Below are 16,962 nucleotides of genomic sequence, written 5' to 3' on the forward strand. Positions count from 1 at the left end.
TACAAAGAAATCAGATCTAGTAGAACTATCAAATTAAAATTGCCAGGCACTATGATATGCTCTTACTGTCAATGCTTTGGTTTTGTTTAATCATTGAAGTGATATTTACTAAATATACGCATTTCACTGGCTGATTTAGAGGGGGAGAGCAATCAGCTAAAGTAGGCAAATAAACTGTTACAAAAAGTCCAGTGAACTTTTCTTCAAAAAGTTGTTTTTCTTCCAAGTTATCTAGATGAGATAACGTATTTGGCAGTAGAGATGGCCCCTGTACCAAAACAAACCTCTATCAGCATAATTAAAGTTCAATTTGAGCTTCAGAAACCATGCATCTTACACACTCCAGTGCTAGAGAGTTCTTGCAGATCTTCCACAAGCCCTTAAATCACTAATTTTAAGATCATAAAGCATTTGGGGCTGGTGTCGTGCACTGCCTAACCAAGCTGTCATGCTCTATATTCAGGGCAGAAAGAGCTAGAACTGAAAACAAGTAGGATGTCCTTTCTGTGCCCGGTGAAAGATAATCAGATGCACCACCCTGACTAATATATAACCCACTATTCAGGCAGATGTCTCTCAGACTTTCTTCGTACCAAACTTTTGTCTGGTAGGCAGAATGTTCTCCTTTTCAGCCCTATGACTGTGTTCCTTCAAACACAGTCATACATGAGCAAAACTGAAAGACACCCTGTCTTCACCTTCTTTCCCAAATCACGCAACACAGCAGAAGCTATGCTGCTGCCAACTAAAGCATCAGGCCAGCAAAGGCATTTCATTCACTATGACCTAGTGCTAGAGGCATTCTCTGTGAGACCTGGTTTATCAGACAGATTTCTTTCTCTCTCAGAAAAACCTTATTTTAATATGGTAACCTCATTTGAATGCCCTTACTAAAACACTTTTAATCTACCTGGTCAGGCAGTGATTCTAACATATACAGCTAAAAGATATTTTTTACTCTGCACAAAAGAGACAGGTACTATTTTTAAGGATTAAAGGGATGAGGACTAAGACTGGCACCACAGTTTAACTGAAGCTTCTATGCTATATAAGAATTTTAGGAACCAATTATGGTAGTCACCTTAAAATCTCTGAATGACTTTGGGGGTAATACCATTTACTGTGTTTGATAAACTTGAATCAAGCTAGGGAGGGATCAAATTTGTCTTTCTTGTCAACAGATATGATAGGGAAAGCTAGAAAGAAGATTATTCTATTGCTTTAGCTCAATTTCTCAAAAATAAAATCTTGGTTTGGGTTAAAGATTTTTAGGGTTCTTTTCAGGGCAGAGAGGAATTCTGAGCAATGTGTGAGGAACCATTTGGCCATTTTAATAAAGGAAGACATTACTGATACAAAAACAAGAAGAAATCAGAGCTTACAGTAATCTTTACAGATGTAGACCATACCAGCTGAAGATGGTGTAATGAGCCAGTGAAGCAATGAAAAGTTGCATTTGTTGAAGTTCTGGCTCAGCAGAAGTGCAGAATGAGGACAAGCAATGCTTTCCTCTGTGTTTATTCCCTGAACTGAAGGTGTGTAGTTTAAATATTTTAAGGTGACATTGATAGAAGGCTCTAATAATCCGAGGAGTTTTGCTTGGCTGCATCATGCTCTCATTACCATTACATGGACAGTAGACAGACACAAAAGTTGAAGCAAGTGGAAAGTCCTTCAGTTTGAAGGACTGCTCCTATACCTTAGACATTTGGATAAAAGCTGGTGAAAGCTGAAGATCCTCACATGATCTCATTAAGTATTTAGCTAGAAATGACTAATAGGCAAAAAGTTTGTAAAACCTGGAAGACAAATGTTAAACACATTCAGATCAACTTTTAACAAAAATATTATTTTAAAAACAGGGGAGCACTGATACTTACCACACGGCAAAGAGTTATCCTCTTCTACTGTCTTATTGTAGACCCAATCCTCCTTTCTCCAGCGTATAACGCCGCTATCTTCACAGTCCAGAGATTGTTTTATATTTGCTCGATCCCACATTCTGAACATGTATAGCTCCCCAGTCACACCCAGGTTAGGTGACACAGCTGTACCTGGCACCTTTGAACAGCCAAGTAAGAACTGTCCTTTTCCAGGGAAATTAAATTTCCCAGTTAGTTTTTTGTTTTCTTTCTTTGTTCCATTTATGAATAACTTCATCTCCTTATCTTCACTTTTCCACTGGATACATATTTGGTTCCAAGTGTTTTCATGAAGTTCTACTGTTGTATCTATTTCATTTCCAAACAACCATATTCTCAATTTACCATGATCTCCTGTAAGTCCAAGATCGTATTTATCTGCAGAGAGATTTGTGTGAGGTGTTTCTTGACTGTATACATATGCTGTCCAGGGACTATCTGAGGAATACAGTTTGAGGTGCACACAGACAATGAATTCTTTCAAGGGACGTAGAGAAATTCTTGGTGACATAATCCAAGGATCTTCACATGCAGTCTTAAAGACAGCTTTGTATCGTCCTAGGAAATCCTCCTGATCTATACAAAGAAAAGGTGATTTGTAAAATGATTTATTTTTAAAAAGGATCTGCTACATGAATGTTACTCTTACATATAGTACTTTGCTAGGCATTTACCTAGGAGTTTTCAAAACCACATCCATGGTTTCTAACACATCAATAACCCTTGTCTCTTTGCGACCAAATGGATTTTCATCCTCTACCTCCAGAAGATGGCAGACTGACTGACCTCGCTAGCTCACCATCCCTCAAACATTGGCATGCTGCCCTCAGGCTTATCTCTAGCTAGACAAGCTTTATCCATTTCCCCCTTCAAATTTAGTTTAAAGCTCTTCTAATGAACCCTGCCAACTCCTGTGCAAAGATCCTGATCCCGCTTTGAGACAGGTGTACCCCATATGTTGCCAGCAGGCCTGGTGTCATGTAAACCAACCCATGATCAAAAAGAGAATGTCTATCTAGGGCAGCCCACAGATGACAAGGGGCAGGCAAAAAGAGAATGCAGATCCTGGTTCCTATTCCCAGGACTGCTCAGGTATTTTGCATTTAATAGATACTGAATAAAATAAAGAAACCGTGCTAGAAGGGAATATAGCCCTTCTGCCTTCTCATGTCCCAGGCTTCCATTCTCCTTCTCTGAACAATATCATGCACTTTTTAAAAAGGAAAAAAAGAAGACCCAGGGAAATAGGTCAGTCAGTCCCACCTCTGTGCCCAGCAGGATCATGGAGCATATCCTTCTGGAAACTCTGCTAAGGCACATGGAAAATAAGGAGGTGACTGGTGACAGCCAACATGGCTTCACTAAGGGCAAATTGTGCCTGACAAATTTGGTGGCCTTCTATAACAGGTTTACAGTGCTGGTGGATAAGGGAAGAGTGACTGGCATTATCTACTTGGACTTGTGCAAAGCATTTGACACTGTCCCACATGACATCCTCTTCTCTAAACTGCAGCAGCATGGATTTGATGGACAGATGACTCAGTGGATAAGGAATTGGCTGGATGGCTGCACTCAAAGAATTTCAGTCAACAGCTTGATATTCAAGTGGAGATCAGTGACGAGTGGTGTTCCTCAGGGGTCGGTATTGAGACTGGCGCTGTTTAACACCTTTGTCAGCAACACTGACAGTGGGATTGAGTGTGCCCTCAGCAAGTTTGCTGACAACACCAAGCTGTGTGGTGCAGTCAACAGCCTGGAGGGAAGCGATGCCATCCAGAGCAGCTTTGACAGGATTGAGATGTGGCCCTGTGCAAACTTTATGAAGTTCAATGAGGCCAAGTGCAAGGTCTTGCACCTGGGTGAGGGCAATCTCAAGCACAAATACACAGAATGGATTGAAAGCAGCCCTGAGGAGAAGGACTTGCAGGTATTGGTTGATGAGCAGCTCAATGTGACCTAGCAATGTGCACTTGCAGCCCAGAAAGCCAATCATGCCATGGACTGCACCAAAAGAAACATGGACAGAAAGTGAAGGGAGGTAATTCTGAGCCTCTGCTCCACTCTTGTGAGACCCCACCTGGAGTACTGTGTGCAGCTCTGGAGTCCTCAGCACAAGAGAGACACGGACCTGCTGGAGCAAGGACCATGAAGATGGTCAGAGGGCCAGAGCACCTCTTCTAAGAACACAGGCTGAGAGAATCAAATCTAAAAAAAACTCCTACAGGGCCTGTTCAGCCTGGAGAAGAGAAAGTTTCACAGACACCTTATAGCAACCTTCCAGTACCTAAAGGGGCCTACAAGAAATCTGGAGAGAGACTTAGAAGGGCAAGCATGGATAGGACAAGGGATAGCAGCTTTACAATGAAGGACGGTAGATTTAGATTAGGTTCTGGTGTCCTTAACATAAAAAGGACATGGAACTGTTGGAACAAGTCCAGAGGAGGCCCACGAGGATGATCAGAGGACTGGAGCACCTCCCGTATGAAGACAGGCTGAGAAAGCTGGGGCTGTTCAGCCTGGGAAACAGAAGACTGCATGGAGACCTCATAGCAGCCTTCCAGTATCTGAAGGAGGGCTATAGAAATGCTGGGGAGGGAGACTCTTCATTAGGAACTGGTGAAGTTTAGATTGGGTACAAGGAAGAAGTTCTTTACTGTAAGGGTGGTGAGACACTGGAATGGGTTTCCCAGGGAAGTTGTGAATGCTCCATCCCTGGCAGTGTTCAAGGCTGGGTTGGACAGAGCCTTGGGTGACATGGTTTAGTGTGAGGTGTGCCTGCACATGGCAGAGGGTTTGGAACTAGATGATCTTAAGGTCCTTTCCAACCCTAACGATTCTCTGATTCTATAAGGAAGTTCTTTACTATGAGGGTAGTGAGGCACTGAAATAACTTCCCGGAGAAGCTCTGGGTGCCCCATCCCTGGCAGTGTTCAAGGCCAGGGTGGATGGAGCTTTGAGCAACCTGCTCTAGTGGAAGGTGTCCCTGCCTGTGGTGGGGGCTTGGAACTAGATGATCTTTAGGATCCCTTCTAACCCAAATCATTCTCTGAAGCTATGATTTTTAATTTTTTTTTCCAGCCCTGAGATTCTTAAGTCCTGTGCTGCATAGCAGCAGAGTTTCAGCAAGAAAGGTAGAAAATAGCCATATTCTAGAAGAGAATGAGTTTCAAGTAACTTTCAGAAAATGTGTTTTGGTATATTTTGAATTTAATCCCATCCAGCTCCCATTCCCTGTTCTCTCTTGCAGAGACATCTGGTCTGTCAACTGCTAGCCTACTGAGGCACTGAGGTGCCAGCAACTCAGAATTCAACTGTGAGAGTAAATAAAATCTAGGGTGCTAACAGTAAATTTACTGTTGAAAACAAGGCTTCAGGCTCTAACAATGCTGGTAAAATAAGCAGTGCCAGAGAATACCCCAAACATTGGAACTTGATCATATTTGTTAAGTTTTGGTAGGTGCCTCATTTCCTCTACTGTCCCACTGAAGGAAGTACAGGCTTTTGCGGCTATAAGCGTAAGCTCTTTGGAGTTGACTCTTATTTTGTGAAAAAATGCACATTCCGACAATATAATCATTATCATGATTGCTTGCTTTACGGTGCACCCATTAGCAACAAAATACATCCAATCTAAGAAAAACTCCTACGGCGTATGAAATGTAAGTACAGAAAAATGAAATAGCTTGGTAGATACTCAGCCAACACAAGAGAACACATTACTAACATATTACTAACACCTTTAGGAGGCATTTATTTATCAATATATGCAGAGCTTTTATGTACCCTCCATGGTGAGGATTGGATAGCAGGAAAAGATCAGTCAATATAGGGGGAAATCTATTCCATTAGCTCCCCGCTGAAAGACAAATTTCCAGGCACTTGGATCAGTTTATGGTGTTGGGTTTTTTTTTCCCAAGGCGGGTTACAGTCATAGTCCTAGCTAACTTTCAAGGTCACAGCTCGCTCTTCTGTGATATTTGCAACCAAACAGAGCACCAGCTTTCATCAGGCCAATTCTGACTCATCTGTGTCTTGACCAGAGCACTTTCAAATCTCTTTTTCAATAGCAACAAATTAAATGAGGAGATTCCTAACTTCCAAGTGCAGCTTAATAGGTACAAGCCACCAGAAAAAGTTTGACACATAAAATAAATCAATCCAATTTCATGGGAAGTCATTAATAACTATGCTTGTTGCATACTATAGCTCTGACTCTGTGGTGCTAATTAGCAGAAACCTGTAGGCATCTTTCACATCCCTGAATCATTCTTGTAGTTCAACATACATCATGAAAGTGCCATAGAAGGCTATAGACCAAACAAAAAAAATCTCAGGGTACAGGCTAAATTAGGTGAAAATCCTAACTAGCAAACAGCAGATTTTGAATTGCAAGATAATACTTAGCATGCTTTTATGGCAATGGAGAAGAAAAACATACTTAACCTAACAGCAAGCAGTAGAATTACTTCCTCCATGCCCAAAACTACAACATGAATTCAGTCATTCGGTGTGAATGAGTGCATGACTCATATACCCTCCAAAATTCCTGTCTTGAGCGTGCAGGGATGGCCAAAGTGGTTAGGGAAGTTTCCTGACATAGCTTCAAAACTTGAAATCATTGTTAACTACCCAGATCAGAAGACTGCAAATCCATTCCTGAGCAAAAATGTTAATCAAGAGTTGAGGTACCATCAGCAGACTTGATTTTGGAAGTGAATGAGTTCTGAGACAGGCTTGATTTCATGTTAAACATTAAATGGCTCTGATTGAACAGAAACACTGCTTATGTGTCAACAGTGAATCAATTAAAGGGCTGCAAAATCCTATTACATTCTTAAGGGGAGCTGACACTATGAAGTTGTCAAGGAAGTCAGAGTGGACATAAACTTGCAGGTGGAAACAGTCCTACAGCAGGTAACCAGCAAAAATAACGTAAAATGTGATCAATCCTGCTGATGATTCTCCTAGTCTGCTTTATATCACTCAAAAAGACTGCTGTTGATCAGAATGCAAGGCCCACCAAATTAATTTAAACTAACAGAAGAGTTTACTTCAAGAGATCTACCCTTCCGGAAACTGGAAAGTCTGGACTAATTTGCTCTAAATAGTTAAAAAACAAAAAGTGCCAAAAGGGGTGCCAAAGTTAATAGAATACATACCAATACTACCTGAATTATTAGAGGATAGGCTTGAAAATTTTTATATGGTTTGTCTACCCAAAGAATGCTGAAAAGCTCAAAGGAAATCATAACCATGGAACACTGAAATGCATTTTCTAAGTGGAACACATGAAGTACAGCATTGAATTAGTTGGAAATTAATTATCACCATCTTGAGTTAGTCTGATATGTGGGTGGATGCAACATAAGTAGGAGATGACATTACTTGAACACTTTTGGAAGTTCTTATTTTCTCTCGTAACAGTAGCTGTGGTCTGCAACCCGCCCTCAACCATAAAACCAAGGAGCTACAACTGGCTGTGCTCTGACAGTGGCATTTCTGGCTTACAATTATTTCCTTTGGGTTCAGACGACAGAAATCACACTCAGAAACCCAGCCATGTCTATCATCACAGACCAGAAATGCAGCATAGTAGAAGGAATGCTCAGAACATCTCCAGAGTAAGAAAAATTAGCGAAAAATCACAATTGGGAGTCAAGGAAACTCCATGCAGTTGTAATCAGGGGTTGACTTTTCAATGTCATTTGCTTTAGTTAGGCACTTAAACTCTTTCAGAAATACAAATTGCTCCTTCTTAATATTTTTATCTCTAATAGATGCAGGAACTGGAGTTTTTACCCTCATTAAAACTAACAGTATCCACTTAATGTTCTCTTAAGCCCTAAAAGAAACCCTGAAATGTATGCACATACTTTCAAACACTGAAAATAAACTTTCTCAGAATGACAAGGTAATGGAAATGTAAACCAAAAAATGTAATTTTTTTGAAACATATTTGGATAGTCATAATTAGTATTTTTACAAGAGATAGCCAGTCACAGGTGGTTAAGAATTACGCATACAGAAGCAGATTCTCCCAGTACTTAAACAGCACTGTTGTTTTCCTTACATTAGCAATAGCTATTGTACCAGTATAGTTGAGCATTAATACAGTTGAGTATTCTCTTGAATAAAAATAGTCACAAGTTTATGTGTCTTCACAACCTGGCTTTTAACCAGCAACAACAGTAAATTTCTATCAAGTGCTTGCCACCTGTAACACATTTGGTTTACTACAGTCCACTAGAATGACATCACAAGAACCTTGTAGTCTCAGGTATTCTGCCTAAACCACGTGACAGCTCTTTATAAAAACTTTAAGCTTTCTACATATGGGGCACCTGATGCTACTGATTGTTTTGGAAAGCTAAATCTAAGAACTGTTTCCTCAAAATGACTTTCAGTCCTCCTCTTCATCCTCTGTTTTGATATGGGGATAAACTACATCACATTATTCAGTGTCCTAAATATCAGAAAGAATACAAGGCAGTTCCTCTTTCTTCATATTTCCTGGAGAACACAAACATATTTTTGCACCTTAGGTGTTGGGAGAACATCCAACCATCTGCTGAGCAGCACTGCCCTTTTTGCTATTCAAAGTACACAAGGCTAAAACCTCACCATCATAATAACTGGTTGTCACCTGAATGTCAATCTGTGTCTCAATAAAAGCTTCATTTTATGAAAATTACTACATTTGGAGAACTAGAATCAGAATTAATCTAGTCTGTAAATGTATGAAATTTCATTGCTAGTACAATGTCATTAAGCAGGCATACTTACTAAGCACATTTAAACTGCAAGAAACTCTGACCTTCCAGAGCCAAAATAACATGCCATGGCACAGGAAGCAGTTTCTAAAATATCCATTCAGTACATGGAAAAAAAGGCCTCTAAATTTTTTAATGTTCCATGCACATTACTAACATGATGAATGTATTACACACCATTGACATAAGGAAGTTTTACAAATGACAAGCACAGTTGTCATTTGTAAATGTAAATTGCCATTTGCAAATGAAAATTGTAAATTGTAAATCTACATCAGTTGAGGTCCAGAGTGGTAGTAGACAATAGACTTGTATCTGCCAGCTTACAGAATAGCCATAAATAAAACACAAATTGCTTATTCTTCTGTAGCTCATACAAAAGCATCACCATGTCAGTTACTCAATTTGTACAAGAACCATAAGAATTTATTTTTCATTTACTGTTATATAAAGAGCAGACTGTCAAAATCAAATGCACCATTTCTGTTACACGCTTTGGATCTTTCTATCCTTTCCCTAGCCATATTCAGCACAACCAAGAGCAATGCAGGAGATGTTCTGTGCTCACACATGCACTAAGTAGAGTGAAGCTCAAAGGATCTTGTGTTCGTGTAAGAACCCTGTGAGAGATTTAACAACATGTTGTGAAAATAGTAACACTTCTAGTTCAAAAATAGCTAGAAAGTAATTTTCCTTGTTATTATGTATTAGTTTTACATCTTGTCCTCATCCATAGACAAAAAGAAGTTACCACTGGTGATTTTTTATGAAAACAAATACTCTAAGCATAGGGTTTGTATATCCAAAGTGTTAAACACAAAGTGGTTTATTGCTTGTTAATCGCAGCTTTTCCTCTTGATTTCAAAGGGGCAGAAACTTGCCTGTTCCCATTCATCAAGTCTAATGCTATTTATCTGGAATACCAACACTAGATAAACAAGGAAAGAATGTCTTTCTTACCTTTGCCTGCTGTAGCCAGGAACAAATGAAGTAAAAGAATTGCTAGAACAATCCTGAATCTCAAGAAAAGGTCCTGTATTTTGCGAATGCAGCAGTGCTCTTTTCCCCAGGCAGCCATTCTAAAAACAAACAACAAAACAAAACACAGTGACTAAAAAAAGTGCAGGTGTACAGATACTATGATAAATTATGTTTCCAACCCAAGAGTGTAAATCTTTCCAACCCTGTTACACTATTGGGATTACAGCATAGAGAAATGCACAGATACCTTGTATATTGCCAAGTTGCTGAGAAAGAGCTGTTTGCCTAAAGAAAAAAACAAAACAAAACAATCCCACTCAAGATCGGATTCTCCAAAGTCTCACAAATACATCAGAGCATGGCCATAAGTCCTTGCACAAATAAGGCTTTCAACATCTGAAACACAAATGAACAAGCAACAACAACCACAAAAGACCCACACACAGGAAAAATAATGAAAACAAAACTAACTAGAAGCAGCCAAACAGCAAGCTTGGAGATATTACCCAAAAGCTTCGATAATCAGTATACACAAAGCATCTCCAGTCCCCTACCCAGAAAGTTCTATCACCTGACATTTTAATAGCAATATAGTGAACTCTTAAGGAAGAACCTAGAGACTGATTCTCATCATCTCATTCTCAAGGAAAGAAGCAAAAAAAAAAAAAAAAAGAGAAATGCCTCAAGTCACTGTGGGCAGTAAGTTCATGGACAGTATAATGAAAACCTGATTTGTTCACATTTCTTCCTAGTGATGGGTACTGAATGGGAGTAATAGGACATGGTGGTGGGAAAAGAACATACCTTCTACTATAAGAGATGAATTTCTATGAAATTGTACACTTCTTTTTTAAAGCTGACAAAAAATAAAACAATGGACACAGCTAATACACACAAACCTATGCAGGAACAGACCAAAATCAACTAACCAACCAAACAAAAAATGTTAAAAAAGCAAGAAATTTCAAAGGCAGGCTAGCTTTCTAAAGATTCACATGAAACACATCCAAATTTGTCTTCAGCTTGCTTCTCCTGAATGCCTTAAAAATCATGTTTTGATAAGGGTGTTTAGTCAGCTAACCAAGTAGTAAGCTTTTTTCAAGTCACACCTACTTCATCCATAGTCTGGGGCTCATTCTGTCTACTTTAGTACTTGTGCCCAATAAATTTATTGAATTTCCTTCTGAGGAGGAGGGTAATAGTGAATGGTAAGCCTATGGCTGTTGTTCTGTGACAGTCTGCACTATTCAAATCTATACCAGGTGATTAAAGGCAGAAAAGAGCAAGAGAAACACTGTATTGCCCAGGTATGAAAACTTCTTGATGCCTTTAATTACTTTCAGAAATGCAAGACTGCAGACTTCTTCCATCAACCCCTTGTATTTTCCAGACTGGAACCAAAACCTAGTAAAGTTTTTATTTTATTTTTAAATTTTGGCTGAAGCAAGTCAGATGTAATAGGGAGGACACTTATGTTGGAAAGTCTTACGTCACTGTGAATTCTGGCACATACTGTGTTCACTGACTTAACAGCAGAAGTAGCACCGTTGATTTAAGAATGTTGTTCCACAGGGGTTTTTTTTTAATGCGTTTTTCCAGAAGACAGTAATAGGATTATTACAGTCTGATTAATAGCTTGGTTTTCATTAATTTTATCCAGTGTTTATCAAAGGCTGTAAAAACAAGCATACTGTGTCCTATACAGTCACTTTATGCAGAATACCAGCTTTTTCTAAGACTGCAATGACAGTGTATGAAGCCAGTTCAAGGAACTTACAAACACGTCCTCCTGACAAATCTTTACTGTTTTGAAAGATATAAAACATTTCAGCTTTTAATAAATCAGCTTACAGAGAGCAACAAGACATTTAGTTACAGGCATCAGCCTTCTGTGAAACTCACAGCTCACTGGTTCAGTTTTTAACAGGAATAAACAGGAGGAAAAACTCTCCCAGAATCCATTTCAACTTTCAACAGTATTTCAACTGCTTCAGGATGCTGGTTATTAGAAAGACTCAATTTTATTTTATTTTGTAAATACTAAGCTGTGCAAGCCAGGGTCCTCCCTCAGTTCAACTCACAGATCTCCCCTTATATTCACATAAAAGTGTAAGCTTAATAATTAAGGTTTGTATAAGCGAATTCATGATTGTAATATTCTATTGGATGGCTCCTGATTAGATACTTCAATGCCAAAAAAGCACTTTTGGTACTTAATTCCCTCTTACAATAACTTGTGTCATTGTATATAGTGCAAAAATGGAACAGAGGACAATTTCAAGCAATTTTTTGTTCCCTCTTCTCAGTTTGGCAATGATTTACCTCCTCATATCTAGCAGCCATCTGGGAGATGAGCAAGAGGCCTCTTTCTTGCTCTTATAAAAGTTCTACATCAAGGAAACCCTCTTCTGCATTGTATATGCCCTCAAAAGAACAGTATTATCCACACACTCTATTAAATTATCTAGAGCAAACTATAAAGTCCTTCAGTGACAATACATGAGCAAGTTTACACTTCAAAGACTTCACGAAATACTTATGGAGTATAAGAAGCAGCGATGTAATAAAGTAGTTACATCTGTCACAAGTGTGTTTACTTCAGCTACAGGCATGTTGTTTATATTTTAATCAATAGTACTTTGTGATTTTGAGGTATATAGACTTCACGGAGAGGAAGTAAGAAAATGAGTGCTCTGCAGAGTAGAAGACTGGAAGTACAATAAAGACTACACTTAAGTAAGAAAGAAAGAAAGAAAATAAACGAATGCTAAGCATGCACCTTAAGCCACGTAAAAGGCATGTGGAAGGGTGTACAATAAAATAAGCATAGAAAAGTAGACAAAGTTTTGCAAAACCTTCACGTTTGGTAACAGGACTTGAATTTGACGGAGAAATAGGGAGGACAAAGACTTCTAAAGATGGAATATTGAAATCAGTGACCAATATAAGCAGGCTGTAAGGAATCAAGTGAGGGTCAAACATGCCAGAAGGAAGACTGTTTGGCTTATGCTTTTAATTTTCCTACTTTTCCAAAATGAGACCTGAAAGTTTATTTCATCTTAGTGTAACAGAAGGGGAGGTAGGAGCTGTTTCTGCCTTTCCTTCCCTACTCCCCTTTCCATACTGTCTTGGCAGCACCCTAAAATAGAAATTATATTATGGTTTCATCCAAAGCTTCACTTTATGGACTTAGCAGGTCTCTTGGATCTTGCATTTGCAGCTGTTAAAATTTCTCTGGAAGGTTTCTTGTTTGGTTGGGTTTTTTTTCTAAACAATCTGTCAGACTGTTGTAGTCAACAGCCCAACGACCAAAATTGATACTTTCTTTGTACCAAAGAAATAAAGCTCATCTGTTTTGAAAGATAGAAGAGCTGAAGCAAGCATTTTCCAGGATGATTAGGAATACGGCATCACTACCCTAAGAAAATACAGTCACTTTTGCACCTCAGTCCGTTGGCAAATATTTAGGGGTCCTCTATTAAGACATCTGAGGAAACAGGGTTATGGCAGAACAGTATTTTGGGCCTCTTTTAACACTGCTCTTCCTTACAGTACAATGTAAGTCTATGGAGCACCAGGGAAAGGACAAACCCCATAATCAGTTGTCAGGGAAAATGAGGCAGCTAAGTTCTGACTACAGCCCATGTTAGACCAATATAACTGGAACAAGTTAGTCAACAGCAATCATTCTTAAATTCTTGAAAGTCATCACACAACAGAGTCGATGATTTCAAAGCAACTTAATAATTTATTTAAACCAGGACCATTTCTGTGTATAGTCCCCATGAATGTATCAGCTCAGAAAACTTACTTTTTCCAAGCATGCTCCACATGGCTTTTTTCACCACCACCACGTCTATAGAAAAAGTGATTAGCCTTCTTACAAATAAGCCATGCTAACCACAATGCTGACTTGCTGAAACATAGATAAGCGTGGAAAAAAAAAAAAAAAAAAGAAAGCTTTTTTTAATTCAAGTATTCAAGTTGTATGAATACTTGGACTATGCTATGAATAAGTAATGATGGAACTAAGTCCCACAGACTTCAAAACAGGAAGTGACTAGTATTATCAGAAACCTATTCAGTCAGTTTATGGCCATAATTAATTTGGTGCAAAAGAAACAAAGATATTCAAAGTCTTGCTGGGAACTCAGAAATCAGGAATTTGGCAACATTCACAACTGGGCATACCCAGATGTCTAATAAATCCAGGCAGAGAGCCATAGTAACTTTTTTTCTAAAGAATATGAAAGGGATTTTAAAGAGAATATTTAAACCACTAAAAACCTCAGCAAGAAGATGTTGAGGTTTGTTACATGTGCATATTAATGTTTCTATAATCAGGATTCTCACGTCACTCATTTTGTTGCTAGTTCTAGCATTTCTGTATGTGTCACATCTTGTAAAACATGACAACTTCTGGAAAACCTACGGATGGATCTTAGGCCTTAACTCTTCAGTGACTCCTTTAAAGAACACCATAAATGACAACAGATACAGTGCTCAATTTCTGAGTGGTGGTTCTTTTTTCGCAAATAAGGCATCACCTGAAGTAATAATTGAATGCGAATTTCAGAAAACAGAAATAATGTGATACGTTCTAGTAACTTCCCCTAAATTCTGTGGACTTAAAAAGTATTTTAAGTAGTCTGGGCAACTATTAATTTTCTGTAGACTGTCTTATTTAGTATAACTGACATTCTAGTTTTCTTTCAAAGCTAACATAAATAAGCAAATCATGTTGTAAACTATAGCTTTTTCTCTTGAGATATTAAGAACACTGTATTTCAGCAGAAGAGGACCTAGAACAGAAGAACTAAATCACTGTTTTACTAAGGCACTAAGCTGAAAAGCAGCTGTTGCATCCAACAATAAACAGATTTCTGAGCTACAGCACTCTTCAATAAAAGAAAAACAGAAAATGCTGGGCTGGGACTTTAGGTGGCAATTATACTGCCAAAATCTTGTATCAGTTCCACTACATATTACCTGGAGTAAAACTGTCCTGAAGCTGATGTAAGAAACACTCACAAATTGAGCACCTGTGGCATACAAGCTGGAGACAAATCCATGTGACTCATGCAGGAAGGAGTCTGAGATCCCTTTTTTGGTCTTTGATTTAATGTCTGCTACAAAAGATCCTTTGTCCACCCTAAACAACAATAAATTTCAAAGATATTCTGGCACAAAAGGAATGCAAGACTCCCAAATAATTGAGTCCTTATTAATTACTATATAGTTACACAAGCTTATCTGCTCAGAGAGCAAGTATAGATCTTTTCCAAATTGTAACTCTATCAGGAATTTACAACTGCAAAGAATAAGACCCTCATAATAATGAGCACCTATCTAAAAGGCATCAAATTATTCACTCTGCTCCTTTCTTGTTCACAAGCTGAGCAGCACCTACCAATGTGCTGCAACAAACTAATATCCTCTAAATCCATGCATCTGAAAAAATGAGCAAAGCTTTTGCTTGAACCTAGATAGAGTACTTACCATTTATCTTAGTACTTACCTACTGCACTTACCATTTATCAGCAAGCTAACAATTCAGGCCAAATAGCATGCCTTTTTCATGTCAATTCTTCCATCGAAGTCAATGAGACTAATGGTACCCTGATTTTGGCTTTTGAACAATCTAGTCTACTATTTGACTGAAAACACAAAATTTCAAACTCAAGTGTAGTGATTGGTTTTAAAGCTCTACTGGGTTTGCCAAGGCCACTGATCATATTACATATTAAGAACTAAAAATTGTCCAAATTTAACAACATTTACTCTCTCATGAAGTCCAAAACTTTCTCTATGTGCCAACATTCTACAGTTATTAGTGGAAGACCTGACTGAAAGGATTCACAGCACAAAAAAAACCTGTATAAATTGAGCAATTAACTTAAGAATGGGAATTTAGTCCTTTATCTCTCTCCATCTGACTGTAAACTGAACCAATTTCTGTTGATGTATTAGAAGTTTTTAACATTAAATTTGGAAGGCATTTTAAGGAAAAAAACTTGCTCACAAACTCCATCTGATCTATAGGATTACCTTAAGATACTAGATTAGCATTAATAAGGATTCTTAATACAATAATAGACTTGGTGTCTGACTGCCACTGCAGCAATAACGTCATGCTAGTTTGCAATGCAAGCAGAAAATTTTGTGGCCCAAACTTGTATCTGAGCAAACTTTGTTTGCATGTAATTTCTTCCCTGCATCTTCATTCAAAGCATTTTTTATAGATTGTCTTTATCAGTAAGTCCTAAGTGTGCTTCCTCAGTGAAGACAAGCACTTGGAGACCCTCCAAAGCAAGAACGTTTTCTGTTCATTAGTTCAATTTACCAAACACATTTCTGGTCACCCAACAGAGGACAAAATCCTGCTTGTTTGCCCCATGTGAACAGTTGCAGAATTATACATTACAGCTTAGGAAGGAAGGGCTAAAGTCACAAGCTTAAAGCTAGAGAACATAAACACCAACTTGAGCAGCTCTCTTCTAAAGACGATGTATGCTGTTAAGCCTATGTAAGCAAAAGGGAGAAATGTGTTTTGAGACACATAATGCCAACTTTACCTTTCCAGCACAAGTGACAGAGATTAATTTGCTTTAGTAACACTTAGACCTGCATGCCTAAGATCATAAACTCTATTTTGGCTCATGTTGAAGCTCATTCTACCATGTCTTCAGCATTACTATAACCGATTTCATGTAAGCCAAAACTAGCCCAGGCTTGTACAACTGCATGTTTAATTGGCTAGATAGGCATGCCTTTAGAAGGCTAATGAGTTAGTTTACAAATATTTCTTCAACATTTCTGCATAAATCAATACGAGACAGTCCCACAGTAAAAGCAACAGAGTTAAGTAGTTATAAATAATACTCATGAATAACAAAACCTATATATTTGCAAAGCAAAACTGAATGCATCTAGGCAAGGATGCTTCCAGTATACTTAGTGTAAAAGGACAAGACAAAAAGACAGAAAACCTCCTAAACCAATTTTTGTGCATGACAGGTGACTCCGAAGACATTTTACTTTCAATGACACATTAACTTGCAGAACGTACAAGAAAAGCAGCAAAAACTTTCAAGCTGAATACTTTCTCAGTACTCATTCCGGCAGAAAACGTATGTGAAAGCAAACCCTGGCCCAACCTAGCAAGGCAATATCCCAACGGGACGCTGTCCTAGCCCTTCATCTTAAGCCGCATTAGACAAAACAGTTCACTTTTTAAGCTGGTTTAAATGCATTACTGATTTTTTTATTCTTACCGCCTCAATCAAGCC

General features: G+C 38.5%; 1 protein-coding gene across 1 annotated transcript in view; it reads right to left on the minus strand.

Annotated features, from left to right (window-relative positions):
- ADGRG2 (adhesion G protein-coupled receptor G2) overlaps positions 1-9,779 on the minus strand; it is a 52,612-nt gene extending 42,833 nt beyond the window's left edge. The window contains exons 1-2 of the mRNA XM_057419546.1: positions 9,653-9,779; positions 1,881-2,498 (exon numbers count right to left, since the gene is read on the minus strand). Of these exons, the coding sequence (XP_057275529.1) occupies positions 1,881-2,498; positions 9,653-9,770 (736 nt within the window). The 5' untranslated portion in view covers positions 9,771-9,779. The remainder of the gene's footprint in view (positions 1-1,880; positions 2,499-9,652) is intronic.
- Between the last annotated feature and the right edge of the window lie 7,183 nt (positions 9,780-16,962).

The sequence above is a fragment of the Pezoporus wallicus genome, unplaced genomic scaffold, assembly GCF_028554395.1.
Source record: "Pezoporus wallicus isolate ANWC-B61680 ecotype Strahan unplaced genomic scaffold, APGP_CSIRO_Pwel_v1 contig_5767, whole genome shotgun sequence".
Taxonomy (NCBI): domain Eukaryota; kingdom Metazoa; phylum Chordata; class Aves; order Psittaciformes; family Psittacidae; genus Pezoporus; species Pezoporus wallicus.